The sequence below is a fragment of the Dipteris shenzhenensis genome, chromosome 10 (genome assembly GCF_047967505.1).
Source record: "Dipteris shenzhenensis isolate YYH24624 ecotype China chromosome 10, Dip_SZ_1.0, whole genome shotgun sequence".
Taxonomy (NCBI): Eukaryota; Viridiplantae; Streptophyta; class Polypodiopsida; order Gleicheniales; family Dipteridaceae; genus Dipteris; species Dipteris shenzhenensis.
In genome coordinates, this window is record NC_141605.1 from 8,011,536 (window position 1) to 8,034,390 (window position 22,855).

Genomic DNA, 22,855 nt, shown 5'->3' on the forward strand with positions numbered 1-22,855 from the left:
ACCAAGGAGACTTGGTGCTCTGTCAATGTTACACGATAGGCTGATGGAGGGAGGGGGTCCGTCTGGGCCACCGGTTCCGGGCACGTGGCCGCCATATCGCACTGACTAACTGCGAACGCTCCAAGGCGAGGGAAGGGGAAGGAAACGGAAGAGGCGGGGATGGGGGATTAAGGCGGGGGAGGGAAGAGGGAGGGATGGAGAGGTATGAGGAAGCGGGGGGGGAGAGAGGTGGTGACGAAGGGGGGGTGGCGGAGAAGGGAGGAGGAGAAAGAGAGGGGGGGGGGGGCAGCGCAGCGCAGGGGGGTGAAAGGAAGGGGAAGGGGAGGTGTGGCAGCGCCGCGCGAGGGGGGGTGGGGAGGAGAGGTGAGGAGGGGAGGGAAGGAGGGGCAGCGTAGCGCCTTAGCGGGGAGGGGCAGGCGGGGGCGTTGGTAGCGCCACGCGAGGGAGGGGAGGCGGGTGGGGGGGGCTGAATTCGGAGAGGGGAGGAGCGGAGAGGAAAGGAGGAGCGGAGCGGGGGATGGCGACGGGCGGAGAGGGGAGGAGTGGAGCAGGGAAGCAGGGGTGAGCGGAGTGTGGCGAGGGGGGGGAGGAGCAGATCAACAGGCGGAGGGGGAGGAGAGGGGGGCGGATGGCCGCGCGGAAGCGGCAGTGAGGAGGTAGAGGGGAGGGCCGCGCAGCGCGAGGGGGGGGTAGACAGGAGCGGAGGAGGGGAGGGAGTTCGCAGGAGCTGAAGCTTGATTGCTAATGAACCGTATCTTTTCTGTATCAGATAACTATAGAGAGGGAAAAACATGAATTTAGGAACCATCAAAGATTTCAACATTGCCATACAAAGTTGTTGTGATTTCCACAACTATTTACAAGGTGCCATTCATCACCAATCTTGAGATTAGGACACAAGTAATGGATGGACAACAAATAATGGATGGGCAACAAGAACGCAAATAATGGATCTAGCCATTATGGGGGTACACATTTATGTTGAAAGAGAAAAGGTTTAGAATATTAAGAAAAGAAGATGAGTTTGAGACGTTTGGAAACCTGTTTTGAGTGCTTGTTCTCTATCATCTCTTCGGGGGGAAATATGAAATGCATTAGTAACCCTACCTAAGGGGAAAATAAAACCCTTAAAATGTAGATCTGAAGAGCTCGTTTATACATGGGCACAAGAAATTAGTTATATGTATTGTATTTCCATATCTCCGTTTTGTTATGGAAATTCTATAAAGATGTCTCTGCAAAAATATTGAAACCCTGAGAAAAGGCTTCTGAATTCATTCAGATTTGTCCCACTATGTAATACTATGGCCCAGTAAGTAGCCATAGCTGAAAACGTGCTTCCAGTGTCTCAGCCGCTGAATAGATACTTCATACCCAGAAACTTCAAGCAATTCAACACAAATGTCTTGAGTTCAAGTAGCCTATGAACTACGAGAATCTGCAAAATACATGTCTTGACATCAAGTGTTGTACAATGGCGGCAAGGAAAGCCATACATGTTTGTCAATCAAGGTGCAGATCAGAGCTCCGAGGGTATACATGCTCGAGGACGATACAGGAAACACTCCTTGGAAAGGACATGTATTCATATGATACTTGACAGACAGTTAATGTTAGTGCGACCTTCATTGCTTGTATTAGCAAACATTTCTACATCACTGATCCTGAATTGCCTGCCGCCATGAAAATTGACAAGATCCACACAGACTTGCTACACAGATCTCTTCAGCAATGGTTCATAGCAAATCTGTACTATACACCTTTGTGAACCTTTCCTCAGGCCTGTCTGATTTAATGGTTGCCATCCACATAACGTCCAATTTAATGGTTACAGTAAACTCACCCTGTCCAAATAACTTCACCCACTTATATCCGCCTGATACAAGAATTCACAGCATTCAAAACAAGTGGATGCACATTTTGACTGAACACTTCTGTATCTATTCTCTCCAAGTGTTCCCAGACCTGCAGAGGAATGCACAGTAGGAACAACTCAAATGAACATAAAGACACTTCAATCCTCAACATGCGTGAGGGGAGACAGATAAGCTATATGAAACACGAGCTACCTCTGTTGCATATTGTCTGCTGATAGCAGAAAGCTGTCCTAGCACAGATGTACGCCATTGCTCCTCCTCTTGCTCTTCTAATACTTTGCCTTCAACCTCATCTGTTGCCCGCCTGTCTCAGGAACATAAAACATAAGGAAATATACCTTCACAAGACTGTCATCCATAGAGTGTGAACCAAAGGTGTACTCTCGAGGTCTGTAACACTAGTTTGGTAGCAAAACACGACAAAGAAGTGTCCTTTTAATGTTTTGGTAGAAAATTCACAACTTGGTCTAGATATTATTTTTGAGCTATTCCTCACTTGAGCTTAAGGTAGACTCATAAGACTATTATTAAAAAATAAGGAACAAAAAGACAACATCACATATGGTTACAAAGTGCCCACAAAAGCATAGTAACACAATTTTTCACCCAGGCACGATTCAAGACAGATTTCACAGCAAATCTCGTGTTTATAGTTTTAAAGTATCCATATATATTCTACATATAAGCATTTTTTGTTGGTATCACTCATTCATGACTAGAGCCACTCTATATGTATAATTTAGCCACTCTGTAAGTATAATTTAGACCTTTGAAGGTTCCTATGATATCACTTAATCCTCGTATCCTGAAATTAGCATGCATTGGAGCGTAACCAACAATCAAAATAAGGTGTGAATTTGATGTTCTACATCATATTAGGTCTGCTAAAAGACCATGCTACTCCATAATATCATATTTAAGACATATACAAAGTATGACTCGGTTTGGAACTCGTTATACATGTCAAATAATGTGCAAAAGATCAAATTTCCCTAGCAATCAGCATTCACACAATTTAGTTTTGACTCCATAAACCAAGGTGAGTATGATTATCTAACTCCAAAAGCAATCTAAACATATGTGTATCGTTATTATTAGACTAGGGGACTTAAAAACAATGAAAAAACTCATTCTAATAAAGAAGAATGGCCACTTTATCTAAAAGTGGAGAAAATAGCTAGCATAGTTGCACGAAACGGCCGTTTCTTGCTAGGAAACGGAAACGGCATTTCTTCAATTTCGTAATACCTTTTTTTTTTTTTTTGGTGGGTGTGAATTTGTTTGTTGGGTGGCTTTGCGCAAAGGGGAGGGGGGGTTTTGTTTTATTGGGGTTCGTTGGCTCTCTTTTGATTAAATTGGTTTTTGCCCTCTTTTGATTAAAACATTTTTCGCCGATTCGTCGCCTCATGTCATCGTTTCCGCCACCTCCTATGCTGCTGCTCTCCAGCCTCTCCATCTTTGATTCCTGGGCCTTGTCACCCGCAGCCTGCTCTCCTCTCCATCCCTCCATTCAGCAGGTTGCTCTCCACCCTACAGGCTGCAACCTGCTCTCCATCCTCTCCATCCTCCAAGCTGGTAGTTAGTCTCCATCCTCAGCCTGCTCTCCATCCCTCCACTACCTCTCGTCTCTTACCTCCTTCTACCTCTCATCCTCCTCCTCCGACTCCTTCTACCTCTCCATCCTCTTTTACCTCCCCATCCTCCTCCTACCTCTCCATCCTCCCTTTCAAACTTCGGATTGTGATAACTTCAAACTTGTTAGAACTTGGAACTTGGAACTTAGAACTTAGTTCATGAATGATGACACATATTGATTGTTAAAGCATCATTCATGGATAATAGATGATACGAGATAGATCAATCATCATAGAAATTTAGAATCATAGAAGCATGCATGATGCTTCAAGTATAGATAATTGTATTATGTATGATTTACACTCTATTGATAATTATATTACGTATTAAAAAATATATATATACATAAATTATCATATTGCTGTTTCTTCCGTTTCCGTTTCGACGGGTGCCGAAAACTCCGTTTCTTCTATTTCCGTTTCTTCCGTTCACTATGATAGCTAGGCTATCATTTGCACCTAGTCAAGATACATTTTCACTAAGGCTAAAGTTCTCTGTATCCCAAATGTCGAGTGCTAGGAACATCATGACACTCATACAAATCTACTTGCAAATGCCCTAAATATCAAGGACGCAAACCTTGCCTTTCTAGAGCATCTCACCATTCCAAATGGAATATATTGTTGCACTCTCTTACTCTTAGTTGCCTTAATTTGAGCTTCTAGATCCGCCAAATCCTTTGGAAAACATCTAACTTGAGCTTATTGCCAAATTCTTCCAAATGACGGGAATACAAATTAGTTGAGATTCACCTGAATAACTTCATTCACCTATGGGCGAAAATTTATAGTAAATTAATAAAGTTCTATGCAAAGAAGTCAAATGTGAGAGAAAGAACTACCTTATCTTGGTTCTCAATAGATGGTCTGCATATAATTCTTGACAAAGTGGCGGAATCACCCTTTGAAGCATTTTTGAGTTTTCACAAACTTCATACATTACTATGCAAAGATTGCAGCTCCTTGGACTCAACTCTACAAGGGGTGAGAAGTAAGAGGGCAAAAGCTGGTCCTCTAGTTGTGTTGATCAAGGAAGTAGATCACTATTTTGAAACATTAATATATACAGTTACCATAGCTTCTATGTTGCAAAAGTAGATCCAAAATATATCATCTAGTAAACAATGACTCTGGTATTGACAAGTCCAATCTTCTCTCCAGATTTGCTGAGTTTTGCCTTGAATCCAAATCTATGCTCAGGGTAGAGTTTGTAACTCGAACGATTCACGTATTCTCTTACTTCCCTGATGCAACGAGCAAGACCGCATAGCTGGATTTAAACAGGTCTCCACACGTAAGCATGCCTACATTGATGTGAAACATTTGCATGCATTACGTTGCCTCCTTTGCTTGTGCGGTGCTTGGGGAATTCTTTTATTCTAAAACATGTGTGATTCCACATCTCAAATAGCTTCTCTTGATCTTCGAAAGGGGGATGACCTTCCCCATTTGAATAAGCGCATGCATTTTGCATTAACGTGAAACCTCATATTTTACCTACTAACTTCGACATGTGAGATCATCTCAAGCTGCAGAGCAACCATTTGCGTAAGGCCTATCACAGCTAATGTATTACAAATAGAACAGAGACCATTCCATTGAAAAGAGACATGCTCCATATTATTAGCATGAAGTGCCTCCTTAGTCCATTATAGGCCTTATAGAACTCAAGGCCAAATAGAATGCATTGATGCTTACTTTTCATGGCATAGTCAATGGCTATAGAGACATTCAAGGAAGTATGCCAAGCTTTCACAAAGCCATTTGTATTAAGCTTTCTTATTGTCTAGCCTAGGCAATTTATCCAACCAATTACTCATATAGTCTCCCACAATTCATCCGTCAAGAATAGCCAAGAAATAGCACATCTCTGACTTGTCTTATGCTTTTTCCCTCATTCCAATGCCCTCATTGCATCCTTAGTTCCCGCAAGCAAACTGGGCAAATCACACGGCTATCAAAGAGTCCTTGATAGCTACGTAAAAGCAACTAAGATATGACTCCAATCCCTCTTGGGGATTTAGATGTTCTTTTTACAATCCAACTATAATCTTCATTTACCACTCTAATAGCCAAATCCATTTCTTGCATGGTTTCCAGTGTCATTTTCCATCTTTGGCAGAGCCTTAAGTCATTTTCTATTTTTGGCAGAGCCTTTAGTTAACATTGAGTGGAGGTAAATCATTTGTTGTCTCTTGGGTGCTTCCAACGATGGGAGCTTCGTAGATCAAGAGATGAACGCTAGTGGGGTCTCTTGCCCCTGTGTCTATTTCCTATCACTTGAATTCACAGGCTTGGGCATTCAATGTTGCGACTTACGATGGTTGTTGGTAAGCGGTTTATCTACATGCACTTGCATGTCAAGCACGAGTTTTTCTAGAGGGCCGAATTCAAGAACTTGATATGGAGCATCGGATTGAAATCCAGGTGTGGAGTGTTGGATCCTCGACCCAGGCGTAAAATAGATATGCAACATTGCATTTTGGAGCCGAGTAAGAGCGTTGAATTCTGCATTAGGGTGTAGAGCATCAGACTTTGCAACCGGGTGTGAAGCTCCAGTTTCCGTACCCGGGTGTGGAGCAACGGACTTTGCAACCATGTATGGACAGCCTGATTCCCCAATGGGTAGGAAGCGCTACAAACTGGACCTGGATGAGGAGTACTAAAATTTGGACACGGATATGGACCGCCGGATTTTGGATCGAGATATGGGCAATAGATTTTCGTCTCGGGTATGAGGCGTAGGATTATGGACTCCGATACCAAGTGTTGAATTTATGCACCCGAGTATTGAGTGCCAATAGATATCGAGCGTCAAATTCAAGCTCAAATCTTGGATTCAATCCTGAATATTGAGTGCTAGATCTAGGCCCTAGATATTCGTTTTTCCATACAAGCTCCATGCCCCAGATCAATTGCTTTCAAATAGGCCCCGGTGTTTTCAGATAGACCCTGGTATTTCCAAGTTCAATAACTTCAACTAAGGTCTCTTTCACAAGTTAAGCTTAAAGGCCAACAAGAGATCTCCCCCCTAGCAGCTTGAGTGCGGTAGGCCAACCGAGGCTATGAACAACAATGCTTATTGCTAGCAACCCACAAGCTTGGACTTTGCTTGACCTTGAACCTTGAACCACAACTTAAGCTCAACCAGTGAGCACCTCGCTCATGAAGCAATGGAAGGCTCAAGCAATGGTAATGTGCAGCAAAAACGTGACCATGCATGAGCAGTTGGATGGGCTCGATTGAGCTTCTATATGCTTTCACGTACCTTTTACCTTAGGCAACCGATTGGCAATTCATGACATCCAAACCAATTCTAGATCCATTTAAGTATTGTCTGAGTGTTTGGGTGCGGTTGAAGTGGTCCCCACTTGTAAATGGATTTACATATATCTCGAGTCTAGTGACAGAATGGGAAGTGTAGGAAACAGGTGGGCGCCCATGTTCGTCCATAAGTGACTCGAAATTTTTGACTCCTCTAAGTTGGGGTGCCACGAGGGGGTTTAGGACCAGACAGAGGCCCCATAGGCTCACATTCCAACACCCACCTTGATGCAAACACCACGAGTAGACCACTTGACCAACCAATGCTGAACACCCACAGAGGATGAAATCAGCCATTCAACACTGACCATACTTCAATTAGAGCCGGGCATGTAAACAGGTGCCATAAGAAAGGTCACAATCAACATCATTAAGGTCGATGTCATATTCATATTCCAAAACAAGCACTGTAGATATAGCACACAAGTAGGCAGTCACATCCTGCGAAATGTGCGATACCCATCCATTCCATAGACCAGTTGGCTGTCGCCAACTCAGTACAACTACAAATAGAGGGCCGTGCTGGTTGTCATGTCTTGTGGGCACACACAGTTACTTGGGGTCCAACAAGTGCGACAAACAACAATTGTCACACAATGTGGGCCACGCCAGAGTAAACGTAGCGCAATTGCGCAGTCCGCAAGGCCACCCCCTGCTCTGATATCACGGCCATGAACTGAGGTGTTAAGCGCTCTTGAGTAACCCCTCTCGAGACGTTTTGGTGACTCTAGAGGCATGCATGGCTATGGGTGGGATTTTGGGGACCTTCGCACGTGGTGCACCCGATTGTGCATGTGGTGTCGTGAGCCTTGTTTTTCAACCTACCTCGACTATCCTCTTGAGCTCATGAAGGATACCCTTAAGGGTCTCACAAATTTGTACTTCGTCCCAAGAAATAAAGAGAAATCTTTATTAGATTGACTTCGGTCTAATAAAGTTGACTTAGGTAAACTAAAACAACTTTTGTGTTGCATTCGTTAATGTGCGCATCGTGGGGACGACCACGAGGGACTGGGATTAGTCCAAGACCTAGAAAGCATGTCTTAGCTAACCCCTAATGGGTTAAAGTGTGTTGGACATTGTTTTATTTGTTGCAGGACCTTGGAGAGTGAACAGAGTCCCAAGTTTTATGAAGAAAAGCACTAAAAAGAAGGCCCCACAAGCGCAAAGCAGATATGGAACGCCCAATTTTGGGTAAAAGTACCAAGACAAGTGGCACTTTTTTACAGGAAGGGCCCATTGAGAAAAAGGTCACAAAGCGCCCTACTTTTGGAGAGAGTATCTAGTTTTGGTAAAATCTCCAAAGTCATCTTTTGAGAAAGCTCAGAAAGTTCCAGCTTTAAGAAAGCATAGGTTTCTAGCTGCCCACCCAAGCCTATAAATTGAGAGCGAATGTGAATTATATTTCAGCTTCCTGCTCCTCTATGAGCCAGTTGTACAAAGATTTTTATTACAATAAAGACCTTTGGGAGGGGGGGGAACCCCTTATTTCTGGCCTCTAGTGTGTTCTTTCTCTCCCTCTCTCAGTTTGTTTTGATTCCCTAAAGAAATCTGCTGCTGCTCCTGTCAGATGGACTATAGATGCTGTTTTCCCCTGTTATTACGGAAATTCGGATTCTTTTCTAGAGATTAGCTGCAGTGAATATCCTCCAGACTGCTGCAATCGATCTAGAGTGCTACGATTTGACTTGGAGCGCTGTGAATTGAGATTCTTTGTGCAAATTGTGTTTTGTTGGCATCCAACTGTTGCAAATTGAAAATCCAGCTGCATCTTTACCATAAGTAATACGCTTTAGGGTTTCAAGGCTGATTACCAATTCGTTTTAGGGTTTCAAAGCTGATTACAGATTCGTTTTAGGGTTTCTAGGCTGGTTACAATGGCATTAGAGCTCAGCCTTGCCACTTTTCTTCATGGCAGATATCCAAATAACTACCTGATTGACGAGGGACATCGGTGAATTATAGAAGACAGCAGATCTGCAGCCTGAAAGAGAGTTGTCAATGCCAAGGTCCAGACAAGGAGTTCAGAATTTGATCGCAATTAAGATCTGCCTCTTCATCCTTGTCAAATTGTTTCAAATTTGTGAACAAAGCACAAGTGTTTTGATATACGAGAAGCCTGAATTTTGGCAAACTTGGCGTCAGCAACTCAGCCTTGTATGCTGTTATTTCATAGCGAATTTCAAGTTCAGAACAGTCCTATCCCCTGGTGATCTGATTCAGATCAGTTTGGTGTTCCAAAACAGCAAATCGTTTAGCTGATTTACTGCAGAAACAGTTGATTTTTGTTCAAGATATTGATCTTGGAGTCATCTAAGGTGTGATTCATTCTTGGTGGTTTTCTTCTCAACGATCTAGTTGAATAGCTTGGGCTTGATCTCCCAAGCACATCGTAACTTCAGAACATGGAAGCTCAGCCATCAGACAATCCAGCCAGAGAGGTCCTATAAGGCCAGATGATGATCTTGATAAAGAAATTATAGGACTCAAAAACCCATGGATCACAAAGATTACAAGCATGGTCAAAGAAGCGGATACATGTGGAAACTCCTTACTAAAAAGGGATTCCTAATAAAGGCTAAGTATATTTGATTTAATGAGTTATTATTCTTATGTTTTGTCTATAAGCCTTGCATATTTATATGTTGTTTTCCTTGTTTATTTCAGGGAAACAAGAGCAATACACACTTGGTTTGATTATTTATAAAAGTTATATGTTTCCTTGGATTTTGGAAGAATTCTTGAAGAGACAAAAGCCAACCATTTGGACACAACCAAGATATTCAAGTCATATGCCAAAGATATATGGAGCTATGGCATTAATTCCTATGATCGGCGATATGGGATGTCTTTTTATGAATTGCAAGAGGGTGTAAAATCAGTTTTCACACAGCTATTTATTCGGAGTTATATTATCTCACTTTCAGAGGATTCCACTATAATATCCCAGTTATATTGTTACGGAAACTGGTTTCTTTTATCTGGTCAAGATTATAGACTCACAATATTCTTCCCACATGAATACTGGGGAATTCACAGTTAGAAAGATTGGTCTCACAGGCCCATTCCAAGGCAATCAGTTTATGTGATTCAAGCATGGGTTGAGGAACTTTTGGGAAACAAGTACCTTTAGGATTCAAGGTCAGATCCCACTGGAGGGTAGTATGAACAAAGTTACAACTTAGCCAGTTGACAGTCAAGAATATGATAAATTATTCCATTATGACACAAATCTATGTTTCCAATTATCGCATATCATAGGATTTTTGTAATGATATTCAGTTTTGTTGTTTCTTATTATGGAGCATGGTCTACTCAAGAACTAGCTCTTTACATGACAATACTTTTATATGGTCATCATTGGTCAAGTCACGAATTTATCATCCTATAGTTTTCCTTTATTGGGACCTATTTATAGAATAAATGAAAATTTTTATGATCTCTCATGGATTAATATGGCCAAAGTGACACAGCTTTGAAGTTTATCCGTGTAATATACTCTTTTGAATGGAGAAGTTTCGGGAGCAGTAGGTCGACATCTAAAAAGTATGGTAAGTGTTTGGTGACTTAATCAATGAATGGAAATTTAAGAATTCAAAGAAATTTCTTTGGAAAGCAATTCCAAAAAGAGGTTCATATTACTTGGAAAAGTATCAGTATAGAATTTATCTACACTCCATTTGAGAAGACTATGACAAAAATGGAAGAGAGCAAGAGTGAGAAAGATGGACAGTGAGTTGAACGTAGGTCACTCCCAAAGTGTACTGAAATGAAGCGAAGTACAATGAAAGAGATGAGCGTTTTGTCTAAGAGACAGAGTGGCAATAGGCTTACACTCATGCATGTTGAACCTATCCAAGAGCTTCTGAACAAACTTGGATTGAGACATAACGATGCCAGGCCTGTCTTGTATAAACTGGATCTCCAAAAAAAAATTTAACATGCCCAAATCTGTCATGTCAAATTCAGCTTTCAACTCAGCCTTAAAATCAACAATTATATCCTCATTTCACCCTGTGAGCAGCATGTCATCTACATAAAGAATGATGACCAAAATATCCCCCCCATCCTTCTTGATGTAGAGGGTGCTTTCCGTGGGACTATTGTGTAATCCCTTACTTGCCAGGAATGCATCCATCTTGGCATACCATGCACGTGGGGCTTGTTTCAACACATATAAAGCTTTGTTAAGCTTGCAAACCTGAAGTGCATTTCCAAAAAGTTCAAATCCAGGAGGTTGTTTGACATAAACCTCTTTTCCTGCAAGTCCCCATAAGGAAAGCTGTTTTTATGTCCAACTGATGGACATTCCAAACAAAATTTGTAGCCATTGCAATAGCTGACCGTATGGTGGTCATCTGGGATGTAGGAGCAAAAGTCTCCTCATAATCTATGCACTTCTTTTGTGCATAGCCTTTGGCAACCAGCCTTGCCTTGTCCCTGTCAATAGACCCATCTGGCTTCCTTTTTAACTTGAAAACCCACTTGGTACCAAACCCACTTGGTACCAATGGCATGCTTACCTGGTGGCAAATCCACAACATCCCAAGTCTAATTTTTCTCTATGGACTGCAACTCATTGTGCATGGCATGCATCCAATGCACACTATCCTTTGCTTCTTCAAAAGATTCAGGCTCCTCTTCATCAAGAAGAGTCCCTGCATAAGCTGTCTCAACTGAAAGTGCCCCCCCTGTGTGCCTTACTGCACTATGACTCCTGCCAGGCAATGGGACCTCAAGCTTACTCTCCCTGAGGGTCTGTAGCAACCAATTCGGGGCTGTTTTGGCTGCGTGTATCTCTTGAATCTCTTGCCTAACAACTTCATCCACACCCTGTGGAGGTACAAAATCAGCTTGTGGCTGAATCGGGGCATGTGGATCACGAGAAGGTTGCTCTAAATTCTGATTTTCAACACGAACCTCAGTAGGGGAACCAAATGCTATAGAAAGCATCCCCTCAAAAACATCATCTAAAGAAGCTGGAATCCGAAAGTCAGCATGTGTATGTGCTGAATTTTCAGAGAATATAACATCTCTACTAACAAAAATCTTGCGTGAAGCAAGATTGTAGAGACGATAACCTTTGCTTTGTGAACTATACCCCACAAAAATGCATTTAAGTGCCTTATCTAACAACTTGTGTCTAAACTCCACAGGCACGTGGGCATATACAACACAACCAAAAATTCTGAAATGGTCCACTGAAGGCTTTCTCCCATGTCATGCCTCATACGGAGTGATTGTCTTCAAAGCCTTTCTAGGAGCCCGATTCAAAACATAGTTGGCAGACATGAGGCCTTCAAGCCAAAACCTATGAGACAACTTTTTACTGCTAAGCATGCATCTAACATCTCCATAAGAGTGCGATTCTTCCGCTCAGCTTTGCCGTTCTATTGAGGTGTTAGTGATGCCTTTCTCCTTCAAAAATGCCTCAAACTCATGAGACATATACTCCCCCGCTCGATCTGTGCGAAGTGTCTGCACCTTGACTTCTGTCTCATACTGAACCATAGCCACAAAGTGTTTGAAATGCATAAACACTCCTGATTTGGCCTTAAGACCATAAACCCAAGTGTAGTTGGTGAAGTCATCTATGAATGTAACATAAAAAAGGTAACCCCCAAAAGCAGTTGTCCTCATGGGACCGCAAACATCACTATGAATAAGCTGTAATTTGCGTGTAGCTTTCATTGCACCATCCTTCTTGAAAGGAAATCTATGCATCTTGCCAAGGATGCAACCCTCACATGCATGAGGAGGAGGTGACTCCCAAGGAGGCAATGCATCAACCATGCCATGCTTCTAAAGTGTCATTAAGTTGTCGTAGCTCATGTGCCCATACCTGGCATGCCATAACTCCGTATTTTGCAAAATGCATGATCGGATAATTTCTCATATAAATCAAGCTGAAAAAGACCCCGATACAAAGTGCCAGACAACATCAAAGTATAGTCATTCTCTTTGTCTCTGTGCACACTTAGCATCATCAAATACAACTTGAAATGCTTCTCTATTAGTAGAGGACACTGAAAGTAAATTCTTCTTTATGCATGGCACATAGAGAACATCTGAAATTCTGAAATCTGTGCCATTAGTGGATGTGAGAATAATGTCCCCCACTCCACACACTAAATAAGAAGAATTATTTGCACAAGTCACCTTCTTTTTGGTAGGTGGAGGATGCAGAGATGCAAAAAGACTGTTCTTGGAAGTGATGTGCTTTGAAGCACCACTGTCAAAATACCAAGTATTCACTGAAGCACCACTGTCAAAATACCAAGTATTTAGTGTCTCATTGACACTGAGAGAGCATGCATCCTTTGAAGGATCACAACTCCAAGTCAAGAAAGCATAAGGATCATCATCATTAGTGGCTGTAGCAACTGAACTACCCACTGAAAAATCTGAAGTGCAAGACAGAAAGGCATAGTGCTCTTCCATAAAGTTGGCTGTAACATCTCTCCCATCATGAGGAGCTGATGCATCTGACACAGCCATACCTGAATCCCTTTTCTTTTCTTTAGCTATGTGCTTCTTGCATTCACCAATATAATGACCTGGCTTCTTGCAGTAGTGACAAATGCCCTTCTTTTCCTGCTTATCTGCATCACCCTTAGCCTTATAAGAGGGCTGTCCTGAATCAGCTTTATGCTGATGTGTGGACTGATTGGCATGTGGCTTTTGCTGCCCTTTACCCTTTGCCTTGAACTTGTAAAGCATGGCATGCTCGCGAGCCCGGGTTCCCATATTTTTGCGAGGTTGCTCCTCCTGCAACAGAAGCCCCCCCTCAATAACAAATTCAGTGAGGTGTGGAACCCAAGATAGGACTCCGGAAGAGAGTTCACAGTGATGGTGATCATCTCTTAATCCGGAATGACTTCATCAATATTCAGCAACTGTTCCCTCAAGTCCTGGAGCATGGAATCTCCCTCATCCATATGCATATGGGAAAGCTCTCGCTTCACAAAGGAAACTCTCGCATCATTTCTTGCTGCAAACATACTCTCTAGTATCTCCCAAGCTACCATAGATGTCTTGCATGACCGAATGTGAGGTATAATGAACCTCTTGACAGAGAGAGAAATCACTAAAAGAGCTTGTGCATCTCTAGAGTCCCATCTTTTCTCCTCTGCTGTGGGAGCTCTTGGAGAGGCTACTCCAACAACTTGTGCTGCATTTGCACCTCTACCCCTACCTCCAACTGTAGGAGTGACAGGTGTAGCCACTGTATCAGGTCTTGCTTCATCTCCATTAACATAATCCCAAAGATGTCTGCCAACCAAGATATGCAAACCATGAAACTCCACAAGGAGTAGTTGGTGCCATCCAACTTATCCTCCTATGTGAGAACTCCGAACACCTCATTGGGGCTGTTTTGAGCCATTTTCACCAAATAATCTCAAAAAACACAGCAAACTAACCAAGTAAAATCCCTTTCTGGGATGTCAAATGCACAAGTAAAATCTGCAAAGAAAATCTGCCCACAGTGACAAATACTATCACAGTCTATCAAAGGCTCAAAATGTAGCAAAATGCTCTCCTTAACGCCCAAAAATCTGCAAATAGAATCTGCGAAAGGTGGCAAAAGTCTGCAAATTGACTCGAACTGAGTCCAAAAATGCTTGCAAACTTCCAAAATACTCTTTTACCTACGAAATTGCAACCCAAATGCAAAAGTCCCAATTTCTTGTGGGAAATTGCATACAAAAGAGGGCAAATGGTCTGAAAGCCCCAAATGTTACACAATTTGCACTTTGCCTGCAAAAGCCCCAAATTTCACTGCAAAATTACAGTGTAATTGCAAAAGCCCCAAATTTTTAGACGACCTGTAAACCAAATTTTTAGACAAAATTGCTGATGTTAGGGCTGATTGGCATGTTGCTTTTGCTGCCCTTTTCCCTTGGGCTTGAACTCGGAAAGCATGGCATGCTGGCCAGCCCGGGTTGCCATATTTCTTCGTGTCTGCTCCTCTTGCAACAAAAGTCCTACCAACTCGTGAAAAAAAAAGAGGATTGCTGCCCACCCTCAATGACAAATTCAGTGAGGTGTGGAAACCAAGATAGGACTCGGGAAGAGAATTTAGAGTGGTGGTAATCATCTCTAAATCCGGAATAAGTTCATCAATATTCAGCAATTGCTCCCTCGAATCTTGAAGCTTAGTGAGGTGAGTATTCATAGAATCTCCCTCATCCATATGCGTATGAGAAAGTTCTTGCTTCAGAAAGAAAACTCTCGCATCATTTCTTGCTACAAACATACTCTCTAGTATCTCCCAAGCTGCCTTTGATGTCTTGCATGACCAAATGTGAGGTATAATGAACCTCTTGACAGAGAGAGAAATCACTGATAGAGCTTGTGCATCTCTAGAATCCCATCTTTTCTGCTCTGCTGTGGGGGCTCCTGGAGCAGCAGCTCCAACTACTTGTGCTGCATTTGGACCTCTACCCCTGCCTCCAGTTGTAGGAGTGACAAGTGTGGCCACTGTATCTGGTCTTGCTTCATCTCCATTGACATAATCCCAAAGATGTCTGCCAACTAAGATATTGTGAACCATAAAACTCCACGAGGAGTAGTTAATGCCATCCAACTTATCCTCCTATGTGAGGATTTCAAACACCTCATTGGGGTTGTTCTGAGCCATTTTTGCCAGATAAACTCAGAAATACAGCAAACTGAACAAGTAAAATACCTTCATAGGATGCAAAATGCACAAGTGAAATCTGCCAAAGAAAATTTGCCCACAGTGACAAATACTATCACAGCCTATCAAAGGCTCAAAATGCACCAAAATGCTCTGCTTAATGCCCAAAAATCTGCAAACAGAATCTACAAAAAGGGCAAAAATCTGCAAATTGACTCGTACTGAGTCCAGAAATGCTTGCAAACTTCCAAAACGCTCTTTTACTTACAAAATTGCAACCCAAATGCAAAAGCCCCAATTTCTTGTGGGAAATTGCATACAAAAGAGGGCAAATAGTTTGAAAGCCCCAAATGTTGCACAATTTGCACTTTGCCTGCAAAAGCCCCAAATTTTTAGACAACTTGCAAACCAACTGCAATGTCTGCCCACAAATACAAAATGCCCCAAATTCTCTGCAAGATCTAAGCCAAACAATGGCTATCTGCAAAAAATGCCTGCCAAAAAACCAACTGCAAGAGTGCCTGCAAGAATGAAACCTGCACAGAAGGCCCTGCAACGGAAGTGTACGGACACCTTCAATCTGTAACGAGCTGACAATACAGAACTGTCAGTGTACGGTCAATGACAGAATCCGTACAGTGTATGGATGACTGTACAGAAGTACGGCAAAATTGATTGTGTGTCAGTCGTACTATTGTACGGACTGAATGACGCACTGTACGGACAGAATGCAAGTGTACGCGGTACAGACGACAGTGCCACACGTGCGACAGATCTATACGGCACAAGAGCTATACGGTGTAAGCAGTATGGGCTATCAGTCCATTCGTTGTACGTACGTCGTACAGCACTGGCGGGGATGGAAGTACGGACGTTGAACGAAAGTTGATGGTGATTGAAGTACAGACACAAGTACGCCAATGGCTGCTTGGTGCTCTTGAAGATCACGCAATGCCAAAGTCTCCGCAAGAAAGATCACGCAATGCCAGGGTCTCCGCAAGGAAAGCAAGTGTTTTAGATGCAAGGAAACAAGGGCGTGTCGCTGCAGAGTGCTCTGGAAGGCCAGTCGGTCAAAAGGAGCGGACAACGCCACAAGACTGATCTAAGTCAATGATCAGAAGTTACCAGATATCAAGAGCCACCAACATAGGAGAGATAGAGGAGATCGTTCAACCCAAGCAAATTATGTATCACACAAAAAAGAAAAGACCTCAAGACAAGGGCAGCTACAAGTATCTTATAAAGTTCAAATTGACAAGTAGGTAAGAACTCTTGTTCTTAAGTATGCTTTGAGTTTTAAAGTTGTACAGAAAAGCTTTTCAGTGGAGGACGACTGATTAGAAGCCAGGGGATGTCACGAATTTGTCAAGAAATTGAGAGAAATCTCTATTAGATTGACTTCGGTCAAAGAAAGTTGACTTTGGTTAACTAGAATAACTTTTGCATTGCATTGGTTGATGTGCATCGTGGGGATGCAACACAAGGGACTAGGATTAGTCCAAGACCTAGAAAGCATGCATAAGCTAACCCCTAATGGGTTAAAGTGTGTTGGACGTGGTTTTATTTGTGGTGGCAGGATCTTGGAGAGTGAAACAAACCAAAGTTTTAAGGAGAAAAGCACTAAAAAGCAGGCCCCACGAGAGAAAAGCAGATATGGAGCACCCAATTTTGGGAAAAAGTACCAAGACAAGTGGCACCTTTTTACAAGGAGGACCCAATTCAAAAAAAGGTCAGAAAGCACCCTACTTTTCGTTAAATCTCTAAGAGAAAGCTAAGAAAGTTCCAGCTTTTAGAAAACGTAATTTTGGGGAAAAGCACCAAGACAAGTGGCACCTTTTTACGAGGAGGGCCCAGTTCAGAAAAAGGTCAGAAAGCACCCTACTTTTGGTAAAATCTCTAAAGTCATCTTTTAAGAAAGCTAAGAAAGTTCCAGCTTTTAGAAAGCATACGCTTTCTAGCTGCCCATCCCAGCCTATCAATTGAGAGCTCCTGTGCTCCCAAAGTCATTGTGAATTATATTCAGCTTCATGCTTCTCTGTGAGCCAGTTGTAGAAAGATTTCTATTGCAACGAATATGTTCCAGACTGCTGCGATTCTTTCTGAGAGATTATCTACAACGAATATGTTCCACACTGTTGTGATTGATCCAGAGTGCTACGATTTGACTTGGAGCATTGTGAATTGAGATTCTTTGATCCGAATGGTGTTCTGCTGCTATGAATGGCATCCAACTCTTGTGAAGTGAGGATCCAAGCTGTGTTTCTACCAGAAGTGACTCGTTTTAGGGTTTCAAGACTGATTACCAATTCGTTTTAGGGTTTCAAAGATGACTAAAGATTCACTTTAGGGTTTCTAGGCTAGTTACAAGGAAGGCTCCCTAGGGGCGCACAATGACACATGGCCAATGGGGGATTTACTTATCACATAAGCAAATGTGCACTTGTATGGACCTTGGATATAAGGCCTTGATGAAAGACCCTCCTCTTAGCTTTGTACTTTAGCTAGTAGGAAGATGCCACTTCTATTCTATCCTCTGCTTATGCTCAATTGAAATCCTGTATATGTATTAAGATGACTCTAGAGCTCTATGTTTCTAAAAGCAGAAACTCCCGTAAAGTCCTTAGCCATTCATAGCCCAATACAATATCAATAGGCCGTGTATCAAGAACAAGTAGATCTCCATATAAATGTGTAAACTTCAAAGAGTTTTATTTGAGTGGCTTGGCAACAATGTTTACTGAAGGAGTGCTCCCCATTAGCCATCAACTTTATGCCCATGATCCAATGTGGATGGGAGCAATCTCACTGCTTGGACAATTTTGGAGTTGATGAAGGTATGGATACTCCCACTATCAACCAATATGTGGACAGATCCGCCATTAATAGTCCCCTTCAATCTGAGAATTTGGACAAGTCTAGAGCCCATTATAGCCTTTGGAGAGATGATGTACAAGATAGATTGAGTGTCCAAAAACATTTCATCATCCTCAACACACAAGTTATTTGCAAGATATCCGCCACCATCCATGTAATCATCAACAACTTGTACATTCCATTGCTGGCATACTCTTGGAATTTGGACTGGTAGTCACCATCAATCATGGTGTTACACAAGGTAGAATGTAGCGAGAGATAGACTATCCTCACTCTCTCTCTCTTGCTCAATACTAATTACTGCAACTGCGAGATGATGCACTCAATACACAAAGTGATGCTGTGGATGTCAGTGAGAGAATCAGAGGGAGAGAATGTAGTGGACCTCTGAAGAGGAAATAGATACAACTAAATAATGAATGCCCAAAGGGCTTAATACATCTGTATGAAGGGGCTGGACCCTCACTGCAAAACTGGAAGACTAGACTACCTAAAGGAGGTGAATCCTCACTAGATCCCTGAAGAGGCTGAGCTAAGTCAAAATCTCATCCTAAAATTCAACCACGGTTGCCCTCCCTATGATAAGCTCACCCTAATCATATACATTTGCAACCACCGCTTGTGAGACTCTCCACTCATGCCTATTGCGGGAGACCACACCTCAAGGCCTCTCCCTAGGAGGAGATGGCACTGGCATCTAAGAAATAATATGCTTCTAAATCAAAAGAAAGGCCATTGCTCGTCCTAACACAGCTATCTGTAGCTCCTAGCAAAGTACCAAATAATGTGGCTACTGCTGCGCACGATCATGGCCCGTACACGTTCCAACTCACCATGGTCCAACTCATTGGGAGGAGGGGGGATAGAGAACAAGGCTCCCCTATGAGTGGGAGCCTACACAACCTCCTTAAACTTCTATGACTTTCGGGGAGCTTGGAGGGAAGGCCCAAGCTCTACTGCTTTGAAGGCTTGAAGGCTTGAGGAGTGGATGAAGAATGAGAGCTGTTAGGTCAACTTGGCCGACTTGGTCAACTGGTCAACGCCGACCGTTGACCAAGTCAAGCAAAAAGTCAACGTTGATTTTAAAAAGTCAATGCATTGACTTTTTACATGTGATGACGTGGCGTTGATTGTTTGTTGACTGTGTGCTGATTGCTGATTGTGCAGGGCTGCCTGCATGGCTTTACAGATGCCTGCGTGGCTGTTGACTTGGCTGCCTATGCTGGCACTAGCTAGCATGGCCACGGGCGTGTGGATGCCCGTGACATAGAACTACCCGGATCAAATGGAAAAGAAGACTCCTTTTTGGATCCATGAATAACTTCACAATCTTTGCCATCATTCTCACAATCATAAAATTCAGAATCTGCTATACTGGATTATCAGAGGTAGGCTTTCAAGGGCTGAAAGCGAGGAGTTAGGAAAACACGTCAACAAGCTTTTGGATAGAGAATTCATCATGGTGTCTTGAAGGATGGCTCCTATAGGATGTGCATTGATTATATAGATCTGAATAAAATGAAATTTGTACAATTACGTGAGAGCATGGTGATTCATGTAATCTCATGTATCAAAATGTATAAAGAATCGGGCAGATAAGCAATGACATAAATCCCGAGTGCGCAAATTATTATGGCCCTTATTAGTGCCTCTCTAACAAGTATCTTAGCTGTAATATTGGGTCTCGCATTGTATCGGTGACTCATTCACCACGGCATAGATAGGCAGCCTGGCTGATCTCGGCTAGCCTGAGAGATTCCGATCCCATCTGAATAAAAGTGATTCATTTCAGGAATACTGTGAAGAACAGATTTCTTATACCTAGAATTGATGATTTATTGGATGAGCTAAAGGGAGCAAAGTTTTTCACAAGATTGACCTAAGATCATCAGGCAGCCATCAAATAAGGATGAAGCAGGAGGATGCCAAAAACATTCCCGTTCCCGTCCCTTGGGATTTTGGCATTCCCGTTCCCTAGGGGGTTGGCGTTCTGTTGGCGTGCACGTTCGTTATTAACTGTGTAGTGAACCTCAATATGCTTTGTCGAGCATGGAAGACTAGATTCCGTGCAACGGCGAAAGGACTCTGACTATCAGTGAAGATGACGGTAGGAGCAATCTGACATGCATGAAGATCTGCAAGTAACTTCCGGAACCAAACAAACTCCATTGTAGCTGTAAAAGCCACACCATACTCAGACTCACAGCTAGAAGTAGCAACTGTAATCTGCTTCTTGCTGAAACAAGAGATGCATGAAGTACCAAGCATGAAGTACTATGTGACACAGGGGTGTCCGAACAGCCAGCCCAATCACTATCAATGAATCCATGCATGACAAGAGAAGAATCGTCCTCATAAAGAAGGCCTAAATGCTGAGTGCCTTTGAGGTACCTGAAGACACGCTTCACGGACTACCAATGGTACATAGAGGGGTTGTGCACATATTTGCTCAAATGTGAGACATCATACTGAAGATCGGGTCTAGTATGGCATAAATAAATCAAACAACCAACTACCTGCTAACAGGGGGTGACATCACATGCACCAGACTCTAATGGTGTGGATACTGGCTTGCAATCCTCAAATTGAAATCGTTGCAAAAGCTGTCCAATATACTTGGATATTGTGCACAGTATCTTGATCAAGCTGAGCCATATCCTGCTGTAAATCATACTGAATTTCAGATTGCACATGTAGCAGCAAATGACCAATAGATGAGGGAGGAGCAACGTCAGATGTGACATCATCTTCCAGAAACAAAGGCATCAAGCTGTCAAAGAGATTTGGAGCATCAACAATGGGCTGTTTTTAAAGTCTGACAAAAGCAGAGAGGAAGATCCATCAAACACAACATCTCGACTGACAACATTGCCCGTGCGGGGCCCTTGGTCTCTAAGCTGTACCCAAAATGCATTTCACAGCTTTATCATCCAACTTTGTGCCAGTCTGAGAAGATACATGTGCATATGCCAAGCATCCAAAGATCCTCATGTGAGAAATCCTGGGCTTATTCCTTGTTCAAGCCTCAAAAGGTGTGATGGTCTTCAATGCCTTTGTGGGACATTAGTTCAAAATGTAATTTGCACACATAACGGCATCCAACCACAACTTGTTAGGAAAATGCTTGCCTTTCAACATACTTTTTTTTTTTTTTTTTTTTTGTAAAACCACAGCTTAAATTATCAAAGACTATGTAATGCAGAAGGTGAACTCCGTGATGGAGTCAACCTTTGAAAGTCAAAAGCAGTGGAAAAAAACATCCAAGACCAAAGTATCCAGATCACCCTGTTGAATACAATCATAAAGTGACTGACGAAGGGATCCTCGAAAGAAATAAAATGGATCAAAGGAACCAGAGCCAAATGATAGATACCAAATGCTTGCCTTTCAACATACACCTGGCCATCTCCATGACTGATCGATTCTTTCTCTCAACTACGGGATTCTGCTGAGGAGTGTAAGGCACAGTGCATTGATGATGTATGCCACGGGAGGCCAAAAAAACAGCAAATTCCTTTGACATATATATTCACCCCCCTTGTCTATAGTAATGTGGGCAATTTTCAGCCCGCTTTCATTCTCTACTAAGGCAATAAAATGTCCGAAGCTTGCAAAAACTTCAGATTTGGATTTCAAGGAAAAAATGTAAGTATATCTGGTGGAGTTATCAATGAATGTGATAAAATAATAAAATCCCCCAACAGCTGCATCCCGCATGGGTCCACAAACATCACTATGAATCAAATAGAGCTTGCGTGATGCACCAACTCTCCCATCCTTGGGAAATGCAGGACGGTCTTTTTTTCCAAGCAAGCAAGCTTCACAGACATGCTTTGAAGGCATATGCATTTTTTGGAAGATCAACAACCATACCATCCTTATGTGACTTCACCAACGCCCCAAAGTTGAGGTGTCTGAACCTCTCATGCCACAAATAAGTATCTGCCATAGTAGAACGATCAACAGTAGAGGCATCTGCATCTGCAAGTCTAGCATCATCCAAGCATTTATCATAGGCATCAAGTTTATGAGCCCTCTAGTCAATGTCCCAGTCAACACCATGGTTAAGGCATGTTCAGCATCATAGACCGCAGATTGAACACCATCAAAGAGAGCCTGATAGCCACAAGTAACTATGGCTGAAATAAAGATGAGGTTCTTGCGAATGCCTGGAACATTTTCAAGAGTCACTAGACCACTAGAAACGGAAGTAATGGCAACTTGCCCAATGCCTTTTACTGTATATGATACATTTTTGGCACATGTAACTGTACCTCCCTAAGATGTATCGTCAAGTGAGCTGAATACTTCCGACAGGAAGTGATCTGCTTGCTAGCACCCCTATCAAAGAACCAGACATCAGAGACTTTAGAAATTGTCATGCAGGCATCATGAACATCAGGATTATACTGACATGTAACAAGAAAAGCCCAATGCTGGTCATGTGCAAAATTAGCTACCTCATGTCGATGATCTGGACTAGGAGAACCAGATACTACAAGGAC

The 22,855-nt window shown here is 42.6% G+C and overlaps 1 protein-coding gene across 2 annotated transcripts in view; it reads right to left on the minus strand.

Moving 5' to 3' along the window:
* Window positions 1-997: 997 nt before the first annotated feature.
* ABH1 (ARM repeat superfamily protein) overlaps window positions 998-22,855 on the minus strand; it is a 144,471-nt gene continuing 122,613 nt past the window's right edge. For both annotated transcript variants that reach the window (XM_087380277.1, XM_087380278.1), the window contains 2 exons: window positions 2,070-2,181; window positions 998-1,965 (listed from right to left, as the gene is read on the minus strand). In XM_087380277.1, coding sequence (XP_087236403.1) covers window positions 1,867-1,965; window positions 2,070-2,181 — 211 coding nt within the window. In that variant the 3' untranslated portion in view covers window positions 998-1,866. The remainder of the gene's footprint in view (window positions 1,966-2,069; window positions 2,182-22,855) is intronic.